Here is a 23807-nt window from a genome sequence, read left to right as displayed (position 1 = left end):
GCTTACAAGAGGACAATCCGTGTGGTGCATCCATCCCAGTGGAGCTCATTACTGTCTGGCTTGTTGTGGCACAATCTGGTACTACATTGAAAGTACACAATTAAATTGAAACTGTCCTGTACATGTATACTGTAAAAAGGGGGCGTTGTAAACAGTTGAACAGCAGCACAGAGGGGAAACCCATGTCACTGGGAAATTCTCCAGAAAGCCTTCCGTTGGTGTTTGAAAAAAAAAGGAAAGAAAGAAAGCCAGACTTCATAAATGTTTGCTTAGTTGTAAAGTAGACACTTTGTAGAAAGACTCTCCGTGTCTTAAATCTTTAATTCATGCCCAACAGTTTAAGAGAAAGCTCCAGGAGAAAAAGCTAATGGAGCCTGCTGAGTAAATCAACATGTTTTATGAATTAAATATGTTGCTCGCTCTCGCTTGCCCTGTCTGGCTCGGCTCGACGCCTCCCAAGCAGACTCGGCTGTTTACTCTCGTCTGCGCTTCTCTACTTCTCTTTGTGTGCCCGCGTCATTGTGTGCGCAGGTGCTTAGTAACAACAACCAGCTGTACTTGAAGTCGGTGATCCAGGCAGACGCCGGCCAGTACGTGTGTAAGGCCATCGTGCCGCGCATCGGCGTGGGCGAGACCGAAGTGACGCTCACAGTCAACGGTGGGTCACCATCTACCATGCGGTTCATCTGTCGCTACCCACTCACCTTCCACTTACTAATTTACCCGGTGACTTAGCAGCCTGTTTGACCTGCCTGTCTACCTCCTCACCTGCTTGTTTACTGCCTACCTACTTTTCCATCCACCTTTGCACCTACCCAAACTCACCTATTTACATTTACCCATCGGCCAGTCCTACATACGACCTAGCATAACTCAATAGACTCCTATTGAAAATCAACTTTTGCCATTAATCTGTGCTAACAACAACAACAACAAAAAATCATGAGAAAAATACTAAATATTGTATTTTATAAAAATGGTCAGTAATAGCATAACTGAATAAAATGTAACGATTTCAACAATTTGTACATCACGATTAATTCAGTAAGCGGCTACCTCTGGTCTGCATTCCTTGGCCATTAGGGGGCAGTATAATAAACATATGGATTTAGACAAAGATGGTCACAACTGCTCCATAAGATTCAGTAATATTATTAGTCCCCCCCCCCCCCAAAGGATTACGAATATATGGCTGTGAATAATGTCATTGTGTGCCTACTTGTGTTGCTGCAACTCACAAAGATATTGATGCTATTGTTTTTTTTAGCTTGTCTATGGTGTTTCCTATTTCCGGTATGTGTTCGTATTAAACTAGCGGACTTTCATGTAAGGCAAAGTTATGGGCTTGTTTAAAATACACTACTATGTTTGTTTTGTATGATTTGCTTGACAGTAAATTTAAACCAAAGCAAAAAAAAAAAAAAAAAAAACGGTAGATCTTGAAAACCATGAAAGACGAGTCACTAGTTACAGGAAGTTGAGGTACCAGAGTACTTGCTTACATACTGTATTTATCTTGACCAGCTATCAGTTTACCTAAACTTTTGTCCCTACCTATCCGCTGTCCAATCATGTTCTGTTTTGCCCCTGCCAGGCCCTCCCATAATCTCCAGCGATCCGGTCCAGTACGCCATCCGTGGTGAGCGAGGCGAGATTAAGTGCTACATTGCCAGCACGCCCCCACCGGACAAGATCGTGAGTCTATGCCTTTTGAACCATAGGAAAAGTAACTGGTGCAGATTACGGGCAAAAGAACACAGTCGACTGCTCTTGTTTTCTCACCGTCTCGACTTATTGTGCATCAAGTGGATTTTTCTTTTTTTTGCCCTGCATATTGCGTTCGCAACCTCTTGAATGCGGTGTGAGTTTTCTTCTTTGAAGGAATGTGTAATTTTTTACCCTCCAAAGCACAGTTGATGGAACGACACTCTAGCACAAAGTGATGGATCATTTCAAAGCCTGGGTATGCGAGAACATTTTCAACCCCCCACACCAAAAAAAAAAAAAAAAAAAAAAAAAAAACAGGCGTTTCAGCTTCACCTCTCAGCCGCAATTATCCAATTTTTGCTGCGCTGACATGACAGAAATCAGAGCTTTTAGGAGGCTTCAGAACCTCCGCCGCCCGGCCAGGGAGCTGCGAGCGTATAATGTGATACGACATTATAGTCGCGGCTTAATGCACAGACACAAGGACTTATAAAAAATGGAGTGTGAGCCGTGTGTGTGTGTGTGTGTGCGCGCCGCCAGATATTCCAAAATAAATCCGTCTGTGTGCACATTATTCTCCATAAAGAGGGTAGATCTGCGGGAATTTATGCGGCGGAAGTGACTAGCACTAATGTAAGGCGTAACTAATCACATTTCAGTTATATTTTAGCCGTTGCAGTCTTGGTGAGTCGAGTTACAACATTCTCAAAGCTTGGGGTGACCAGTCGTTTCCTGGACTTGTCGACTTTTTGCCACATATCAATATGACAGGCCCGCCTTTATGTCTAAAGATGTGTCAATCATTATTACAGCGCCAAAAGATGAATTTTCCACCTCACGAGACGGTGCTATATATTCTAATTACGATATGACGCACTCAAATTAGAAAGCAGCGCATTACACGGCAATAACAACGTGATACAATAACATAAAATTCACTCAAATTAAGATGTGATTCACTCCGATTACAATGTGATACGATTCACTTCAATTACAACGTAATCTCATTCATTTCATTTGTGATGTTACAGTTATGATGGGCATGCATAAGATTAACTCTGAAGGTGATTCTTTACATTTCAATGCAAATAACTCCGATTATGTTCTGCTTTAATCTGATGATGACGTTGATGCAGGTCATCCAATTACAAAGCGATTCACTCAGATTATGATGCTCCTCGCTCCAATTGAAATGGGAAAAGTCCAAATAGGATACCACACCCTCCAATGTTGATGCAGTACCACATGATTCACTCCTGTTGCCGTACAATCTGATTCACTCCAAAAACGATCTGATTTGATCCGCGTTACGATACGATCGAATTGATTTACGACGGGATAGGATACAATGAGCTTCACTTCAATTATGTGATTCACTCCCGATTACGATACAATTTGCTCCAATTACAATGTGATTCATGCTGATCACTATGCAATTCACTTTGACGACTACGCGATTTAGCCCAGTTGCAATATGACTCACTTGAATTCCGATGCGATACCATACAATTATGTCAAATTACTGTGCAATGTTACTCTTGTGATTATACGCTTCGCTCTAATGATAATGCTATATGGTACGGCTACCTCTAATACTGATGTGATACCATATGATAAACAACAATTATGACGTAGTGTGATTCCCAAAGATTACATGGTGATACAATACGACTCACTACAATGCGATGCAGTCATAATACGATATTATTCGATTACAATGTGATCCACTTACGATGTGCATTTCGCAAAGCCCTCTCAAATGATGAATATTTTTCAAGTCGGGCCATTTACGTCCTAGTCAATTTGAATGACACCTCGCTGCGTAGCCGCCTCTTTTTTTTTTCTTCACATCCCTAACGGCGAGTTGACAAGGCCCCATAAACCTTCCATGACGTGCGTGTTGTAGGTGTGGGCGTGGAAGGAGAACGTGTGGGAGAAGGAGAAAGGCACGCTGATGGAGCGTTACACAGTAGAGCAGAGCAAGCCGCCGTCGCAGGGCGGGGCCGTGCTCTCCACGCTCACCATCAACAACGTCATGGAGTCCGACTTTCACTCGCCATACAACTGCACAGCCTGGAACTCCTTCGGGCCCCGCACCATGATCATCACCCTGGAGGAAACGGGTATGGCAATGCAGCAAAAGGCCATTTGGGCTCCTCTCTTTGCCAGTTATTGAATGAAACGTTTGCTCCGGTGGCTGTGCTGGCTGCAATATGTTCTGGCCTTTCCAAAACTAAACCAGATGAATCCAAGCTCAGGAAAACACTATGGAGAGGTCCACGTCATCCTCAACATGAATGCGGGCCCCAACGTACGGCATGATAGTGCGATTCTCTCAAAAATCAAAAATAATGAAAGGCCTGGATAAAGCTATGGGATATCCCGTTAGTTGAAACCTATTTGATTTTTACTGGTAAATTAATCTGTTGAGGTTGAGCCATGGTATCACTGTAGTGAGGAAAAAAAATGGTGTTACCTCAGTGCAACCCCTGTTGGATTTATGTGTAAGTGAATTAACCTTGACCTTAGTGCAAAACCTGCTGAATTTCTGGTTTGAACGTCCCATTCTTGCGGTTCACTCAAGGTATCGCCTTAGTGCAAATCTGTATTGTAGTTTGTAAGTTCCTTTTTTTTGTGTTGACCCATGTTCTCGCCTCACTGCAAAAGACTGGATTGGATTTCCATTTTGGAAATGATCTTTGTGGGTTGACACCTTAGTGTAAAACTTTCAATTTCTATTCTACATTGAATCTGTTTCGATTTCATTTCATTTTCAGTTTTTGTTTTTGGGTTGACCCATGGTATTACCTTTACTGCAACGTCTGTTGGTTTTCGATTTTTACGTTTTCACCCATGTTATGTACAAAACGTTGTTGTTGTTCTTTAAAAAATTGCCACAAAGTTTGTCGCGTCTCGTGCGCCTTACAGACATCGTCCCGGTGGGCATCATCGCCGGGGGTACAGTGGGCTCGTCCATCCTGCTGCTCATGCTGCTGCTGGCTCTCGCGTTCTTCCTGTACCGCCAACGCAAAGGCAGTGAGTTTCTCATCTCCGTCACTCAGCTTCTGCGACATATGCATTCCGCTTTTGTGTTCCATTCAAATGAGCCGCATGAATATTCATACAAACGTGGCAAACAGCCTCCAAACGCCCACACGCCAACCTCTCATTATTCTTCAAGTAATTGTGGATACGCCAGATAAAGAACGCCGCTGAAGACAAGGTGAGCCTTGAAATGCTGAATTTTCGGCATGTTTTTCACAACGTCAAATCCAACCAGAGAAGGCCGTTTACGTAGCAATTGTGTATGGATGCCAAATTGCTGCACAGTTCATCAAAAATGGAAGAAAAAGTCAATGCGAGATGGGGGTGAATGAAAAAAGCTGAATTGAGAGATGCACATTTTTAAAATGGATCCATTTATTTAGGATGACTAAAAATTATGGGAATTTTAAGTATGTGAAAAATACTTACCAAGGTGTCCTAAATAAACTGAAGAATTTGAAGCTGATAGGGTTTGAATCGGTTGAGATTTCTGCAAGGAGTTATGTGGAAAAATTGCTGGTAATAATAATAATAATAATAATAATAATAAAGAATTTGGACGCACTTCAAATAGTGGTGTCATGTAGGGGTTTCAAATTAAGGTGTCAAGTTAGGTTTCAAACTCGAGTCAGGGTTTCAAGAAGCGTTTCAATTTATGGTTTAAATTAATGAATTAGGTTTGCAAATTAAGGTGGCAAAATAAGGTTTCAAATTGGGTCTTCAAGTTGGGGTTTCAATGTATGGTTTCAAATGAGTGTGTCAAGTCAGGGTTTCCAATTAGGGTGTCAAATAAGGATGTCAGGGTTTCCAATAAAGGGTATCGGGTTAGGATGTCACATTAGACTGTCAAATTATTAGTGTTGGATTAGGGTTAGAATTTGGCTTCTAAATTACAGACGGGTTCTCAAATGAAGGTTTGAAACTACGTTTAGGGTTTCAAATTAAGGTTGCACTCGAGAGTTTGTGTTTCGGACACGGTTAGAGTTTCCATTATAAGTAGAGTTGTACTGATCTGATCATGTGATCGGAAAATTGGGCCAATCTCATGAATTTCAGTTGATCGTTTCGGCTGAAAAAGATCGGATTTTAAAAAAATGTTCACGATTTCTAAAGTTGTGGATGAAATATTTTATTTGTTCACTTGATTTGAACCACTGATGAGTTACAGCCACATAAAAAGTTACGTTGCGATACCTTTATTCAAATTAAAAATATATGTATGATAAGACAATTCAGATGTAGCAGTAACGCATGCCGAGGTATCGGATCGAGACTCCATATCGGCAGATACTTCAAAACAAATGACTCACACTCGGACTTGGGTGCAAAAAAATGTGTTCCGGACATCTTGTAAGTTTTAAGACAGGATTAGGAGTTCAAGTTACGATTTTCAATATGGGTTTGTTGAAACTCTAGTTTGCAACCTTGACTCTGGTCTTGGAACGCAAATTAAGATAAGATAAGATAAGAATGCCTTTATTGATCCCACAGTGGGGAAATTTTCGTTGTTACAGTAGCAAAGATATAGGTCACACAGGGGCGGCGGCATAATGTGGCACATTATGTAGTGTGAGGGTTTCAAAGGATCAATAAAGTCACTCATAGCATTTTCTTCCATCACGCGAGCATTTTGACTCCAAGCTTTGGACTCGGCCAACATTATAGTGGATTTTGACGCGCTTGCGTTGTCTTGCCAGGTCGTCGAGGAGTGACACTGGGCAAAGCTGACATCAAAGTGGAGACGGTCAACAAGGAGACGCATGGTCTGGAGGAGGAAGCGGCCACCGTCTCCACGGCCACGCGCATGGTCAAGGCCATGTACTCAGTGAGTCCACGCGCACGTCGACCGGTCGCCACGCCCACAAAACGACTCCGCCACACCTGGGAAAACGTTGGGCTTTCTTTGTCAAATGGAATTTTTCGAAAACAGACAGATGGGACAGCTCATTTGTAGATGAGGTGGGAAAAGAACGTGAAATAGCTAAATGCGTGTCAAATATTTTACGGATCGTAAACAGTCGCATTTTTTTTATTGATTATGATTAATGTAACTGACAATCAGTCAATTGTTATTATCGATACAATTTATAATAAATATTACAACCAATGATGTGATGAGAAATTATTACAAATAAATGTAAATGTGTAAAATGGTTTAATCAATAGTTTATTCTCATTTTTTTTGTGTTTAAATTATAATTCATTTATGCATGATTGATTAGAATTAAATCAATGTATAAATAATAATAATAATTATCCTAAATGATAAAATCAATGCATTTGTAAATGTAATTTAATTCTGATTAAGTAGTCAATTATTTAATATTTTAGAAAATATTAAATATGTAAAATTGTTACAGTTATTTGACTACTATTTTTGTATTGTATACACTCAATACTATTCATTAATTCATGATTTTATTGGTAGTTCACTGACAATCAGTTATATAACACAATAAATACAAATGTGTTAATTATTTTCAAATTTACCTGTACTTTATATTATTTTCGCAAAATAATCATTTAGTGAGATGCATGAATTTTGAAAACATTAAACGACAAAAAAATATGAATAGTAATTTCTTCTCTTGGTTTTTATTTATAATGAAATGATAATAGAATCGAGAAAAACGTACATGTGTATGTAAAAATCTTTGACGCAACTAACGGCATTTTATATGATTCTTCGTCAGTCAAGCCAGAACTGAATGAGTTAAATGAATAAAAGTTGCAACTCTGTTCTCCTCCCTGTCTTCCTCCTTTCTGGGCGTCCTTCCCTCCTTCTCTCCCTCCGTCCGTCTGTGTGTTTTGTCGTTTGACGGTTTAGTTTCTGCCCTCTGTCTCCCTCTCTCCCTCCACTCAGCCCTTCAAAGACGACATGGACCTCAAGCAAGAGGTGCGCAGCGAGAGCGACACGCGCGACGACTACGAACTCAAGGTAGTGCATGGGCTTAGGGTTTCAAATTAGAGCTTCAAACAAGGGTTACGGTTTCAAATCAGGGTTGGCGATGAGGTTTAGGTAGGGCGTTATAAACCAGGGTTGGGCTTTCAAGTCAGGATGTCAAACTCAGGTTCGGACGGCAAATTAAGGATTCAAACAAGCCTGTCGATTTAGATTTAGGATTCGGTTATTGGATTTGGGTATCAACTCAGGGTTAGTCCTTCAAGTTAGCACTTCAAACTACAGTTACGGAGGTTTTGGAGATCAGGTTTCAAATAGAGATTAGGTTTTCAGTCTTGAGTTTGGGTGTCAAACAGGTGTTGGGGTTTCAAACCAGGGTTAGGTTGTCAAGATAGGGTTAAGGGTTTCAAACTCAAATTATGGTTTCAGGTTTGGGCTTCAAGCCACGGTTAATCAAGCCCAGTCCGATCAAGATTTTTTTCAAAGCGAGACGGGTGGTTTATGTTGATAATCCGATCGGTGAGCATGGAAACGCTTATTCCGAAATTTTGGACGGAACCGTCTTTACCGTGCAGGTCTGTGACGTCAGTTTACGCATTTATGTCCCGGAAGCTAGTAGAAGCAAAGCGAGTGAAAGATATGGTGGGCGCAAGACTGAACTGGTACAATAGCAGCTCCATCAGGAAGTGTTAACTGAGTGTAACGGTGCAAACAGGGAAAAGACGCTAACATTTAAAGTAGAAATGGACGTCGCTACGCCTTCGTCTTCTTCAACCACTTTTTCCGGTACATTTGGTTCATCTGCTCATGTCAAAATAATTTGTTCCAATGGAAAGCGTGACGCATGAACCCGCAAGTCCTAATGGGATCAATGTTTTTCGTGTCCATGAAAAACACTGCATCCGATCATTATTTTGATCCGAACTCTGATCGGGTTAAAGACATTTTGTCCATGTAAACGTAGCCACTGTTTCGAATTATGGTTTCAAATTAGAGTTCCAAGGCAGGGTTTCAGTTTCCAACCAGGGTTTTGAGTTGCAAGTCTTCAATTACTTTTACGAGGCTGTGACTTGTGTTTGCGATTTCAGGATCCAACAAACGGCTACTACAACGTACGAGCAACCACCCACGATGAGGCTCGCCCTCAGTCCCGTGCTGTCCACTACCAAGGAGACTTCCGCTCCCCCAACGCCAACAGTGGGGCGGGCGGCACCGCCGTGTCCGCTGCCCCGCCCTCCGCCCCCAGCGGCGCGGTCCCCCCGAGCGGCGTACCGGGCTCGCGGGCCGGCTGCTACGATCCACGCCCCCCTTCCCGCATGTCGCACTCCACCTACGCCCAGTTCAGCACGCTCTCCCGGGCAGCCCAGGCAGCGCCCAACCCGCCGGGGGACTACCCGGGGGACTGCGGGCTGCTGGACACCACCACCCAGCTGGCCTACGACAACTACGGGTACCCCTCGCAGTACCACGGCTACCGCGTGGCCTTCGCACCGCCCGTGGAGGAGGGGCCGGCCTATGAGATGTACCCCACAGGACCGGGGAGTGGACCCGGGCAGCAGAGCCCCGAGGCGGGGCTGGGGAAGTATGGCACCGCCACCCGCTTTTCATACTCGTCGCCCCCTTCTGACCACTCGCAGAGACACACGCAGAGGATGCAGACTCACGTGTGAAAACAAAACCACATGCGGCGTCGTCAGCAATATACATGCTAATTGGCGCTAACTACAATCAAAAAAGAAGAGGAGCACTTCCGACCAGTCAGTCGCATTTTTTGGGGAACCTGAACGTTGAACTTTTATCCCGATGAAAATGTGTTTACACTAACGCATGCGGTAGCGCCACCCCCTCCAAAACCAGTTTCCAATTGATACAAATTCAATGGCCATGATAGGACACATGAAAAAAATCTGAAGGACAAATGTCTGAAATTGAACAGGAAGTCATCCTTTATGTGTCAAAACGGCCATTTCGGGGCTGCCTGCTAGGGTGCCTCGCCAGTTACTGTACCTCCAGTTCCACCGATCGACATGAAATTCAGCAAGCTGGTGTGTCATGACAGGACATATGAAAATGTCTCGAGGACCCACATCCAAAATTGAACAGGAAGTTGACCCTTTTTAGTGAATTTCGACAAGGAACTAAGAAAGGTACATAGGTCCAGCCTCGTGTTGGAAAAAAATTACTGGCCACCAGTCTATACCAATCAACACAACATTTTGGACGTGTCTATCATAGCGGGACGCAGGAAAAAGTCTCAAGTACCCATGTCCAAAATTAAACAGAAAGTCAGCCATTTTGCGCAAATTCCAGAGTTTTGACAAGGAAAACCAGCCAAATAAGTCCCAATCGGACACAGATATCTGAATGCTAGTAGGCTGGACCAGTGTATCCTAGACCAGTTTTTCCCCACCCTATATTGAGCCAAGCCATTCATTCTGTATAAAAAAGTTCCAAAAAGTATGAATATTGAAATAATGAGGTTCTCGTCTGTTTACTCACAAATTGACTCACTGTAAAATGTGGGCCTGTTGAATTGAACATAACGTTTTCTCTTTATTGAACCTTCTGCCAACTAATGGAAGAGCATTTAAAGGTTCCAGTCATGCTATGTCGTTAGCATAGATAGATTAATAATTACACTTGTTTTAACGCCCTATAGTCATAGACAGGCACCCATACACTCGAGGTAAAAATGGCCGCATCTTTATTTGCGTGCTGGGGCAAGTCTAGTTTACCATGTTTGGGACCGTGTTGCGCCTCGCTGGTTGTTCCTGCAGACGGAGCTGGTACGCCCCCGACGCACCTGACAATTTGGTGACAGAAAGTTGACCGCACTCAGCGTAAAAATGGGCGCATCGTCATTTTCGTGCCGGGGCAAGTCTAGTTTAGCGTGTTGGTGAATTTGGTCAATTGCGCTACGCCTGAATAGGCGTACCGGCATATTTGACAGCACGCCCCTTGCAACATCTGGCAATTTAGTCACCAGCTAAAACTCGCCGGGAGTCGGCTGCATTCCCTCCCGCAATGGTGCAAACGCTCACTTGTGTCTGTGCTAGTCAAGCAAAATACCAAAACAAAATTGTACTTCACCCCTGCACTGGGCACAAAAATAGGGCCCCAAATTTGAAAGCTTTTCCATTCAAGGCCGTCTACCGTGGCTGTCGAAGTTGAACCATTTTAAGCATTTGACATGAAAAAAATAAGTGTCTTTTAATGCAGAATTCCTTGCTTTGATGTGGAAATCTTGTACAAAATCAAAGTTGCGTATCTTTCCATGCACTGCAGCAACTTGGCAGCTTGTTGAAAACACACAAACCAGTGAGGAGCAGATCTTTTCTCTCCAGGAACAGGTAGCAAAGTGTCACCCAAATTTTCTATGCTCATGAAACATTGCGACGGCAGCTTTTTAGTCCATTTGATTACTTGCAATTTGTAGGAAAAAAAAAAAGAAAAAAAAGAAAAATACCTCTGCACCCTGGATCCTCAAGTGTCAAAGCGTGTGTGTTTCTCGTCACTTGCACAGTAGAATAGTTTTGTTTTTTTCATATTTATACTGAAAGCGGGCTTGGGGAGGTACTGCATAAAAGAACATTTATTGTATTTTTATTTAAAAAAAAAAAAAAAAAGAAGAAAAAAAAAAGGAAAAAAAATGTGAACCAAAGGTTCAGAATTTTGTGTGAGGGATGCTGTATTTTTACAACAGAACATTTTCGCCAGGGATGGACGATGTTTATGCAGCAAAGAGGTTATGGGGGTCTTTTTTTTTTTTCTTTTAAAGCAGAGCCCCTCAGACCACCAGTCCCCCGTGACTGGAATGCCTTTTTTGATGATTGGACAGCAGGCGACTGCCGGGTTTCGACGGAGTCTTAACATATCAAATTGAAGCTGCTGAGGCTTCCGTGGAGCTCATTTTGCTCCTGTAAACATGTCAATGACATGACAATAACATGTAAATGACACATAAACAACATGTAAACATGTAATGCTTCCTCAATGCAGCAAAAACAAAATGGTGGTGTTTGGTTTTGTTTTATTTTCACTTTCTGGTCTAATCTTTGCTATTTGTGAGTGACTGGCTTTCAGTGTTCAATGCTGGTGTCCCATTTATACTGTATTAATCTTGTGCTTAGCCACACCCTTAAAGTGCAGACTGGCCAATCAAAACGCAGCACAGAATAGCGGTCTGTTTAATGACACATTTTTCATTGTCCTCAAAAGTTTTGGATGTATTTTCTTTCTTTTTGGTATTCTGTTTAAAAAACAAAACAAGCTAAGCCTTTCAAGTTAGGGTTCCAAATTAGGGTTTCGAGACAGAATGAGAGGTTCAAATTTGGGTTTTAATATCAGGTTACGGTTTCTAGTTACGTTTCAAATTTAGGGTGGGGTGGAGGTTTCCAACAATACCTGTAGTTTCAAGCCAAGATTAGGGTTAAAATCGTGCGTCTTAAGATAAGAGTTAGTGTGTCAAATTAGGGTCCCAAGTTAGGGTTCCAATGTGGGGTTTCAAGTTAGACTTCTAAATTTGGTTTTCAAGCCATAGTTGGTTAAGGTTCCAAAATGTGGATTTCAGCCTAGGGTTCCAAATTGAGTTTAGGGTTCCAAATTGAAGTTTGAAGTTAGTGTGTGGGTTTCAAATGAGGTTGGAATGCAGCATTTTTCCCGTGTTCAATTCTCCTGCATGGTCTTCCCTCTGAATGTCATTCAGAACTGGATCAGCACTTTAGTTCTCAGCAACATTCTGCCATCTCCTCTTGGATGGTATGCCAAACAAATGCGCCTCATGTTACTTGGCGATTTATTTTTTCTCTTTAATGTTCTTTCATGAGAACAAGCCGGCTGCAAAGTGGAGCCAAATGAGAAGGAGGATGCGCTGACAAGCTGAGCCACCATTGGCTCCATCCGCTGACGTACCCGACGTCGTCTGCCAAAGCACTGCGAGGAGCTCGACTGTGTTCACTTTGCGTGTGCGACTTTCAACACTGCTTGAAATCTCTCAGAACGACTGAAAGAAGAATGAAAAATTACACTGATCAACAAATTGGCAATACATTTTATTAATCAGAGATGCAAGTAAATTTCTAGATTTTATGCACTGATTCTGAATATGCCCTCACTTTTTCTCTAGCATGTCAGGTTTTTGTAATAATATAACAATAATATACTATGTAGTATAATACGTATTTTCCGGACTATTAAGTCGCGTTTTTTTTTTTTCATAGTTTGGCCGGGGTTGCGATTTATATTCTGGAACGACTTGTGTGAGATTATTAACACATTATTACCTGTATATCATTTCATATGTTATTTTACCCTACGTAAAGAAAGATAAATCCTAAAAGCTATTAAAATGCATGAATAATTTAAACGTTTAAAATCTAATATTTTGTTAAATAAGTAATTAAAATAGTATGATAAAAAGACAATTTGACTGTTCCAAATTGCAATCCATCTATACAAAATAGTTTACTGTTGCTTTAAGGCGCCGTGTCTGAGACGAACAGAGATATAATTACGACCGAATACAAAAATACTTTTGGAGACTCGGACACATTCTACATGGTCTGCGATAAATAAAAGACTTATTTAACCGATCTACGACCGTTTTGGTGAGTTTAAGGTTATCTTACCGTAACTTTCTTGTAATGCTACATGTGTGGATATTAGCTAAATGTTACCATCGTAGCTCGGCGGAAATGATGTGTACTAAGCGCACAATTTTATTCATTTGATTTATATTGACACAATTATTTGCCTTACGCGACAGATACAACTTGGCTTCCCAGAGGGGTTCGGGAGGAGGAGGGGGGCCCGGTGTTGTATAATGTAACGTAAGCATACCGTTCAGCCTGTTGTTGCCTCGATTCTATTTTTATTTTAAATTGTTCGTCATTTAAATTTTAAATGACACGTCTGTTCTTGGTTTTTGTATTTCATGAAATACATTTCCTCCCATAATGCGACTTTTATGTTTTTTTCCTCTTTATTGTGGATTTTATGGGTGGTGCGACGTGTACTCCGGAGCAACATATAGTCTGGAAAATACGGTAATATCGTTGGTGATTTTTATAAATTAAAGGTTACTTTCAGCAACAGGTTGATTTTTCTAAAACGTCGTAGCTATAATTCACAATGCAAGTTAAAATCCATATTGCGCAATAGGTCAAACAAAAAATGAAAAAATAAAAAAAACTGACGTGAAAAAAGTAGACGTTTTAAATCAGAGTCAAAAATACCTGTAGGGCCACAGCCATTTCTGATTCAAATTTGCTTTTGACCAGTGTAATTTGCCAAAATTTATAAAAAATAAGTTGCTAGCAGAGTGACTAGGTAACTTGGTCTACCTGACTATCTTTTTCCCCTCTGCTTGTTTGAGAGATGCACTTGTAACTAATTGGAAGAGTGTTCAACAGCATAAAAAATACTGAATTAAGGCAGAATAGCTGCTAGCTGAAGCATTTAAAAAGGATGAAGGAGAGATGCTAGCAGATTGACTTGCCAAATTGCTCTCTATGGTGATTTTGTCCCCCTCTTGTTGAACAGAGGAGCCTAAAAATAATGTGTTCAATGCATGAAAAAATTGACGTGCTAACTTACGTTTGGAGGAAAAACAGTTGCAAGTGAAGTCTGTAGTTGAGTCTTGAAAACAAGGATGAAGGAGGGATGCTAGAAGGGTGGCTTGCTAAATTAGTCTCTAAGACCAGTGCACCAGAGTATTTCCTCTTGTTGAATGGACAAGCTGCTAAAAAAAAGTGTTCAATAGCATGGAAAAAAACATGAGGATGAAGGCAGGAGAGTTACTAGCGGAGAGACTTGCTGACTTTTCTACACGGCCAGGTCACCTGTCCCTCCCATCTCCCCGTGGGTTGTTAGAGAGAGGCGCGCTTTCAACTTTTTGGAAGTACATTCAAGAGCACAAACACACAAAAGTGAGACAGGAAGGTGGTTAGCAGAAGCTTTAAACACAACGATAAGAGCTTCGGACGGTGTTGGAGACCTTCTAGCGGGTTGGCTTGTTAATCATGACTTTTGCCCCGCCCCCCATGTTGGCAACTTTGTGGGTAGGAGAGCTAGTGGAGAACTTGCTAAGTTAGCATACACGCTAATCAATCACCAGTGTTTTTTCCTCTGGTTGCCATTGAGACAAACTGGTAACATTTGGAAAGAATGTTGAAAAGCAGGAAACGAGGAATAAGGTTGAAATGATGCTAGCTTAGTGTCCAGCTAATGCTGCGGAATAGTGTTAGCTTGAAAAGACTGAAGGAGGAGATGTGCTAGCGGATGACCAACCATCTCGGCTTCTTCAGTGACGTTCACAGTCTTCCAGTTTAACAAGTCGAGGAAACAGGCTACGCTAACTTAGCTGGCTGATCCACAAGCAGCTCTTTTCTCAATAAAACATCCGTCATTTCCGCAGCGAGGTGATAGCCAGTGTTTTTGTTGTATCGACATCGACAGTCGAGAAAGTATGTCCATGGTCCAGTATTGACTTGTCCACTGATGTTTGATATTCTGCCATGTAAGATTGCATTTTTGTCTTATAATTTTATAAATATTAAAAAAGTATTGTTTTTTTTTTTTCCATCTGTCAAATAGTATGTTATTTTTTCACACGATTCCAGAAAATAAAACTTTCATACAAAATTAAGACACATACTTGAATGTGTAATCGGTTTATCTACTTGTTTTTTTTCCTCTGTTCAAAAAAAATTCTAATGTGTTGTAGTGTAATAGCCCAACCCTCTCGCCCGAACACGTAACCCCAGCTGTCCTGAACATCAATTAGGCCAAATATCGAAAAATTAATCGGCAACAAATCACACGGAGCCAGATCTTGTGCCCCAAATCCTTTTCCCAGGCTACCTTCCTCTTGTCAAGTGCTGAGCATAATGACACCGAGATATTATGTAATTTCGACAGCGCACCTTTAAACAATGTGTTGAGAGAGATAATGATGTCAATCGGGTTAGTATTGGGCACTGAGGGGAAACTGGGTGCATTGGAGTGAACATGCTCCTTGACCTGTAGAGGTACTGAAAGAAGTGAGCTTGGGGTGTATGTACTTCTCAGTCATTTGAGTAAAAGGGACAAACATTCCATCTATGAACATGTCAACAAACAATTTGATACCCTTTGCATGCCATGTCCAGGAGCTAGAATCAGACCCAGAGGGGATAAAAAGGTGGTTAGAGACAATCGGACTCAAAAAAGAGAAGAGTTTGTATTTAAAAGACCTCCTAAATTGAATAGGAAACGATTATTTTGTTGGTTTTCCGTATGAATTACTGTATTGTTGTCCTCTCAATTTTTTTTTTCACAAAGTTTCTTCCGATCACTTAATTTTTCGTCTGCTTTTCTGCAGGCTTACTCATTATTTGTCACTGTTCTTGCTAGATCCACTCACACTGTTTGATCGTTCACTTTATTTTATTATTTTTATTTAATTATTTATTAATTCTGGTTACTTGCTATACAGTATTAAAGCTTTAAGATTTATTTTTGATTAATTGGGGTCAAACATTTGAAACCTGAAGATTTAGTGAGTTTTTCTGATTAATGTATCTTCCTTCTCTCGATTTTGTACTTTTTCACCTTTTTTACCACAATCACTTCACTTTTTTGTAATCATATTAATGAAAAAAATACTGTTCATTGCTGTAATTGATTGAAAATACTTTGGGCATTTCTTAAGCTAAGATTGTGGTTAAAAAATGGGAACTCTGATTTTGTCGTCTACCTTGTTTATTCCTGTCACCCTCTCATTTAAAAAAAATCTTTTTCATCTGCTTTCTTGCAGATTTATTCACCTCAATTTCTCCTTTTGATTGCTCTCTCCCATGTTTGTCACATGTTGATCGCGACCTTTCGTTATTTTATCAAATTGCCCTAAATTATTGCTATTTATATATAATTTTGGAATTTTATTAGATCAAACTTCGAGGTGAAAAAATTTGAAACCTTTTCTGCATCTTCCTCATCTCGATTTTTATCCCCCACACACACAATTTTTTCCTCATTTCTCTTCTCCGATCACCTTGTTTTGCTTTGCTTTTCCACAGATTTCTCCTTTAGTTGTCATTTTTCTCTTCCCCATGATTGTTAATTTAAAAAATAATTATAATAAAGTATTTTAGTCAAAGGGCGGCACGGTGGTCGACTGGTTAGCACGTCCGCCTCACAGTTCAGAGATCGTGGGTTCGATCCCGGCTCCGGCCTCCCTGTGTGGAGTTTGCATGTTCTCCCCGTGCCTGCGTGGGTTTCCTCCGGGTACTCCGGTTTCCTCCCACATTCCAAAAACATGCATGGTAAGTTGATTGGACTGTCTAAATTGCCCCTGGGTGTGATTGTGAGTGCGGATGTTTGTCTCTGTGTGCCCTGCGATTGGCTGGCAACCAATTCAGGGTGTCCCCCGCCTACTGCCCAAAGACAGCTGGGATAGGCTCCAGCACGACCCTTGTGAGGATAAGCGGTATGGATAATGAATGAATGAATGAATATTTTAGTCAATTGCTGTCATTCATTGAAAATAATTGGGTATTTTCTTGAGGCTAAAAGTAAGTTAAGTTAAATAGGGACCTGATAGTATTGTTTGGTTTTCATGTTAATTTGATTTCTGCATGTACCTCCTCTCGAACGCCCACACGCCAAACCACTACCATTTTCCCCTCATTTGTCTTTCTGATCACTTCTGTTTTTTCAACTTCTGCTTTTCCACACGTCTTCTCCTTTAGTCCTCATTTTTCTGGCTATCTGCGCTCCCATTCACCTTGGGAATACTCCTCGTCTCACCTTGTTGCCAGGGGATGAGAAATGAAAAGAAGAGGAGCGTGGCTTGCCATTTTAGCGCCACGTCGCTGATGGTCGTCTTTCTCCTCCTGACTGAGGAGTAATGTCGGAAATAACCTTGACAGCTCCACTTCTCCTCCTCTTCCTCCCTTTCTTCTCCTTTTTATTCCCCCCCTTCACATCTCAAGCGGTCGTCGGGCGGATTATGGTCCCTCTCAAACCGGGCACCGCCGAAGATATATTATCATATTAGTGCAAAATGATGTCATGCAATTCAAGACGTTTGTCCTTCGCGCACCCTCTGAAGCCCCTATTACACCCCTACCCTCCATCCCCCCAGATGATGTCACAGTCTTTTATGTGTGGGAGGCAGACAAGCTGTCCCCCCAAGTTCCCTACAGGTTTCAGTGGGAGGCTGTCGCCATCTTGTGAGAAGAGAGTGTATGAAAAACTGAGTGACAAATGAGTTGAACAATTGAGCCATATTGGCGGCAGAAGAGTTGCTAGCAGATTGGAATGTCAGGCAGTAGGGTACACAGATACACCTCAGGTAGTGCTGAAGCACTAGCCCCTCTTGCCCTCTCTCAAAAAAGTGCCCTTTGGAAAGTTTTTTTGAGGAGTGTTGCTTGCATGAGAAGCTAACTAAGTTAGCATACACGGTGATAGTCGATAGTGTTGTTTTAAGCAGCATGAAAAGACTAAGGAGCTTTTTTTCAAGAGTGGTGGAATAAGAGTTGCCAAAAGAGCGGCTTGCTAAGTTAATAAAACAACAAACGTGTGTTTTGTCCTCCTGGTCGAGGGACCTGAGTGTTCAGAGGCAGGAAACCACAGTGGGTCAGGACAGAGACAGAAGAGATGTTAGCGGAGACGCTAAATAAATTAGCATGCAATGCTGTCAAATTTGTTGCCTCTGGTAGTTTTTAACAGATGGATTGTAAAACCGTGGAACATTTTTTCATGTGATTAAAATAAACACAAGGAAGGTCACAAGAGTTGCTAGCAGAAAAGCTAGCTAACTTAGCATACACTGTAATTATGCATGTCATTTCCTCTGGCGGACTCTTTTATTCCATTACTTTCCATGTCACTGTTCAAAGGTCGTCATCCATTTCCAGGGCCACTTCCTCCAATTGAAGCCAAGGCAATTCACTGCGCAGCGTGACAAAATGGCCGACGTCGACCAAGCCAGACACCACGCAGCAACTGAGCGCGCTCCGAGAGACGGCCATGTCACAGGCAGTGAACCAGCTGGCCGTGTGGGCATCGTAATACTCCACCATGTTGGTGGCCGACACGCCTGTGTTGCCCCCGGCCACGAAGAGGCGGTCCTCTACCACTTGGATGCCAAAGTTGCTGCGCGGACACTGCATGGAAGGTAAGAGCATCCAAGCGTCCGTGTTAGGGTCGTAGGCCTCCACGCTGCACAGACGCATGTCGCCGTCAAAACCGCCAATCTTCAGGAGGAAGAGGAGGATTACAAGTCAGAGATCATACCCTAACCTGAACCTTAACCGCAATGCCCAAACCTAATCCTTTACCCTGTCTTTATGTAGCTTAGGCCTGGTACACGCATGAGGATTTTTAAATTCTTAATTCTGTGATCAGACCAAACGCGAGCTCAGCATTTCTAGCAGTGCATTTCAATATAGTGCAGTTTATGCCGTTGCGTGTCGGTCTGTGCGGATGAAATGATCCGGAAATGTAGCTTTTTCACCCATTTCACCAGGGTTTGCATATGTGAACTTTTCGTGGTTTGGGTCGCCGACGGCCAGTCTCTATCGAGAATGTACTTACTTCGTCATATGCAGCACAAGCATAAACAGTGTGGTGAAATTTAAAAAAATGTGGAACAAAATCATTGCAGTCTGTGTAATGTGAGGTATACAACACAGCAAGCTTTCAATAGCAGCCGTGACCAAGCCAAAAAGGAGCAGGCTTGGAGTGGGGGCGTATCTGCCAAGTGACCGTATTAATTAATAACACAACCACCAGTCCCCAGATTGACTAGCAATGTTCAAACTTTTTTTTTTTCCTGTAGGAGGAGCACCTCCTCTTCTCTGCTCGTAGCAACCCCCATGTAGTTCGCCCGTAAACAAAATCATGTGAGACACGTACGGTGAAGCGATACTTTGTGTTAGGTCTGAACCTAACATTAGATATTGTTTATCTGTTCCAGCCCCCCACACATGAAGAAAAAAAATCTGGCATTTGACAGTTTTGATGCGTAGTGTGCTCCGACTGTTCCACCACCGAGCTTGAGTCTAGTCCTCCGAGACAGAATAAAGAAGAAAAAACAGCAACAACCACATAACACAAGGCGCAGAGAAAGGGAAGAGAAAACCGGAAAGGAGGGAATTATGTTCTTTTGACTATTTTTCTCAAGAAAACCACCATGGAAAAAATCCTGGTGCCCGCATGAAAGCGGACTGCACGAGCTGGTCCTCCACTTCTGAGGTCCACCAGACTTAAATGTTTAGGGTCGGACATGTTTGTTTTTATTTTCGGTCATTTGCTTGTTTCTCAGTCAGGGACAACCCCACCCTCAACACACCTCAGACCAAAGGATAATCTCATAAAACACAAGATGGTTTGCCATTTGACATCTATAGGTGGGAAGGGGCAAAATCAAAACCTGATTTTCCTTATGTTTATACCAGGCCTTACACTAAACCTGACCCTGCTAACCCTTAAATGGATGACCCAAACACTTAACACGCTAACCCAGTGTATTGCAACGTACTGCATAAATGTGGTTGGCATACGCGATGACTCCGGTGCCACTGCGACAGCAGTTCATTGGGACGATCATGGTCCACTGGTTGGTCTCTGGGTTGTAATACTCTGCCGATCGCAAGGGCTCGTTTCCGTTAAAACCGCCGCAAACGTAAACCTGGAACCCCAAGGCAGAATGACTGGTAAATCTAAGGTAGAATAATACACAAAAATATCTGCATCCTAATGATAATTATAACTAAGAAAAAATATATATTTTTAGCATGTGGAATGCTATTAAATTTTGAGAGCTTATATTCGAGTTTTTGCAGTGTACCTTTAGCACCACCTACCTTGTTGTTAAGGGTGGTGCAGCTGGCGTCACTCCTATGCTCATGCATACTGGCAATAAGAGTCCACTGGTTGGTCTCGGGCATGTAGTACTCAGCGTTTTTTAGTCTTATCCGACCGTCCACACCCCCGATGGCGTACACGCGCCCGTTCAGCACCGTGACACTCACTGAGCACCGGCGAAAATGCATGGGCGCCACTTGGTGCCAGGTACGAGTGTGCACATCAAAGCGCCTGACAGTGTTGTAGTGCCTCCGGCCATCAAATCCACCCACGCAGTAGACTGAGTTGCCCAGGAACGCGGTGCCGAAGTAAGCGTGCGGATGCTCCATGTTGTCGACCAGGTCAGCCCAAGTGTTTGCGTGCACATCATATGCCTCGATGAGGTGCGTTGGGTTGGGACCGCTGAAGCCGCCGATGGCAAGCAGGACGGCGGAAGGCAGGCGAGGACGGGCCACCAGGTTGCGGTAGCCACACACCGAGTTTGTGGTCATGTGGCACATGACACGGGTGGCCATGGCGACCATGTCCAGACACTTCCTACTGTCCTGGATCAACTGATTGGTCAATACCTTGATTTCGATGAACTCCACGCTTGTCAGTGCAAGACGTACCTACACGGTGCAAATTAGAATCAGGTTGACAGCAATGCGGGGACGAGGAACTGTGGTCAGGCATATGTACATTTTCCCTGACACCTAACCCCAAAATCCAAACGATAACCCTAGACTCTAAATTAAGACTAGCACCCCTCATTTTTTAGCAACATGTGCTATCAGTGGAGTAGCTCTGGGAGAATTACCAAATTTGAGAGAACATAATTCCTTACACCATCTGTCCAAACCCAACCCCAACCCTAATCGTACCATAGCCCTAATCCGTAATTCAAATCTACCCCAATCCTGACATCTCTCATTTACCTCTAACCTAATTTATTGATGAATCATATTCCTTCCCTAACGCCAAAGCCACAACACAGGGCCTACTCCTACAAACAATCGAACCGTAAACTCCTTATGCTAACGCATAACCCATGCCTAATGTAATGCCTAACCCAACTCTAACCTAGATTTGATATCTAATACTGTCCCTACTATACCCGCATCCTTAATACTAATCCCAACGCTAATCCTAATCCCACCCTAACTCTAACTCTTAATTTATCCTATCCTAACCCTACCCATAACCTGAAACACTTTTCCTACCCTACTTTAATATTCAAGAACCAACTCTGACCAACTCCATGCTTAAAAACCCTAACCCTAAACATTAGATCCTGTACTGTGAATTGCCCAAGTGCTTTTTGACTTACTTTGGCCAGCAGAACCGCCATGTTTTCGCCTCGCTCCCAAGGTGCATGTGCGATCCAGTTCAAAATGGCCTCATATACAGTATTCTCCGTTTTTACAATAAGGTCATCCCGGTCCAGGATGGCGCATAAGTCCTGTATAGAGAGTTGCTGCAACTCTTTTGAACTCGCAACGTCTTCAAAGTGGTAGAGGATATACCGGTAGGCATTTTGCTGTAGATCCGGGGTGTAACAGTTCCTCGTGAATTGCCAGATGCCAATGCAGTTTTCTGGACAGAGCTGGTCTGTTAGAAATGCACAGCAGGTCTGGACGATGCCGGTTATGTTGAACCGGTCTGCAGCCAGTAACAAATCCTTGACATTGTCCTTTGTCACCAACACGGAGCCGGCATATGCAAAATCAACAAATAGTTGCATTAACTGGGCCGTCAGACCATGTATGACATAGACCCTCTGGTCTGAAGTTGACCAACGTAGAAAGAGGGCTCTAAACATTCAGAATACAAGAGACAGAAATGGATTTCATTAGTTTTTACTAGAGAAAACATACTGCTTAGGTTGCTTACCTAGGAATTGTCAACTCACCTGAAGTATTGGCTGCACTTGCAAAGAATAATCTTATGGATGTGAAATTCAGCATTGTCAACCCTGATGACTGCATCACTAAGTTTCCTTGTTAGACTTAGTTCGTCATTGACAGACCTGTATGAATATTTACCATCGTAACTCATCTTGATTGTTTTGCCATCTCGAAACACTCGTTGGTCTTTTTCTAGTGAAAGTCTCAGCAGGGAATATTAACACACCGAGGGATGTTACAATTACATCATGGTGGCGTTCTATGTCAAAAGACACCCTCGTCATCAGTGGCTACATCATTGGCATCATTAAAGCAACAGCACTTTGGATTGAAAGAAAACATCACTGTTCATTTTTACACTCCACTGCAAGAAAGATGGTGCACATTTTTATCAGGAGCAGAAAGGCAAAGTTCCTCAGAGCCTATCCTGGTCGATTTCAGGATGATGGAAGACTCGACCCTGGATATCATATGGAAATTGATTGCACTAAAGTCAACTCCCTTTCTTTGAAATCACTTGCCTTCCTAGAAGAGCCATAGGTATCCACGGGCCAAATAGATATGAATTCGAGGTCTTCTTCTAATTGCCCATGAAAACTCTGAAACTATGTCTCGGAATGCCTTGGGATCCCTCCGGAAGAGCAGGAAGATGTGGCTGGGGAGAGGGAAGTCTGGGCTTCCCTGCTGAAGCTGCTGCCTCCGTGACCCGACCTCAGATAAGCGGCAGATAATGGATGGAAGGATGGAACTCTGAAACTGAAGACTCCAAAACGGACTTATCTCTACCCATGAACGAGGTGTGTCTTTTCTCAGATAAACTGCCTGAGCTCAAAGACCAACAATGCATACGCCGTTAAAAAAAATAATTTCTATCCTTAACCTAGATTTTCTTCTCAAAACAGGCGGTGAACATGATCCTCAGATAATTTTCACTATAAAATAAACTCAATTCCAATTCATAGCCCACTGTACCTGTCTAAAACCTGGGAAATCTTTTAAGAACGAAGAGCTGTTCTTCCATCAGAAGACCACAGAAATTTTAACCCTTAATCTACCCTAATCCCCCTTGAATTGAAATACTACCCCCTAAACTCTTACCCTAAACCTAATCCCATGTAAAAACAAAACATTAAATCCTAAATGCTTTTTCACAAAAAGTGGATCCTGCTTTCTAGGTTCTTGACCTTGTAATGATTCTCTATATATTTTTTTTCAACTCTTCAAGTTGATGCTTGAAAATGAATTGGAGCAAGGGCAAGGCATAGAGAGGCCCGCAGAGGACCAGGAGAAGCCTTAAGACCACATAGAACTTGATTAGAACACATGGAGGCAGAAGAATGTCCAGAAGCCCATCCTAGCTGTCCAGATGAGAGACGAGCAGGGCATGGACAAGTACCCTGGTGACAGTAATGGATGCA

At 42.4% G+C, this 23807-nt stretch overlaps 2 protein-coding genes across 3 annotated transcripts in view; one reads left to right on the top strand and one right to left on the bottom strand.

Moving 5' to 3' along the window:
* kirrel1b (kirre like nephrin family adhesion molecule 1b) overlaps positions 1–15483 on the top strand; it is a 60719-nt gene extending 45236 nt beyond the window's left edge. Inside the window, exons 9-15 of one of the 2 annotated variants that reach the window (XM_086043518.1) lie at positions 532–658; positions 1595–1695; positions 3614–3830; positions 4636–4743; positions 6450–6577; positions 7616–7690; positions 8743–15483. In XM_086043518.1, the coding sequence (XP_085899644.1) occupies positions 532–658; positions 1595–1695; positions 3614–3830; positions 4636–4743; positions 6450–6577; positions 7616–7690; positions 8743–9324 (1338 nt within the window). In that variant the 3' untranslated portion in view covers positions 9325–15483. Of the gene's footprint in view, positions 1–531; positions 659–1594; positions 1696–3613; positions 3831–4635; positions 4744–6449; positions 6578–7579; positions 7691–8742 lie in introns of both variants that reach the window. The other variant, XM_086043517.1, reaches the window with a different exon arrangement.
* A 3045-nt stretch (positions 15484–18528) lies between these two features.
* Positions 18529–22540, bottom strand: LOC147140952 (kelch-like protein 10). The gene is made up of 5 exons (XM_086043289.1): positions 22395–22540; positions 21813–22296; positions 20503–21114; positions 20178–20327; positions 18529–18891 (listed from the first exon to the last, which is right to left on the bottom strand). Exons 1-5 carry the CDS (start codon positions 22538–22540, stop codon positions 18529–18531), a joined length of 1755 nt encoding a protein of 584 aa, XP_085899415.1.
* Positions 22541–23807: the final 1267 nt, after the last annotated feature.

The sequence above is a fragment of the Filicampus tigris genome, chromosome 10 (genome assembly GCF_054856515.1).
Source record: "Filicampus tigris isolate MCC_2025a chromosome 10, RoL_Ftig_1.0, whole genome shotgun sequence".
NCBI classification, from domain to species: Eukaryota; Metazoa; Chordata; class Actinopteri; order Syngnathiformes; family Syngnathidae; genus Filicampus; species Filicampus tigris.
Note: the sequence above shows the minus strand (reverse complement) of the source record. Positions and strands in the feature narration are given on the sequence as shown.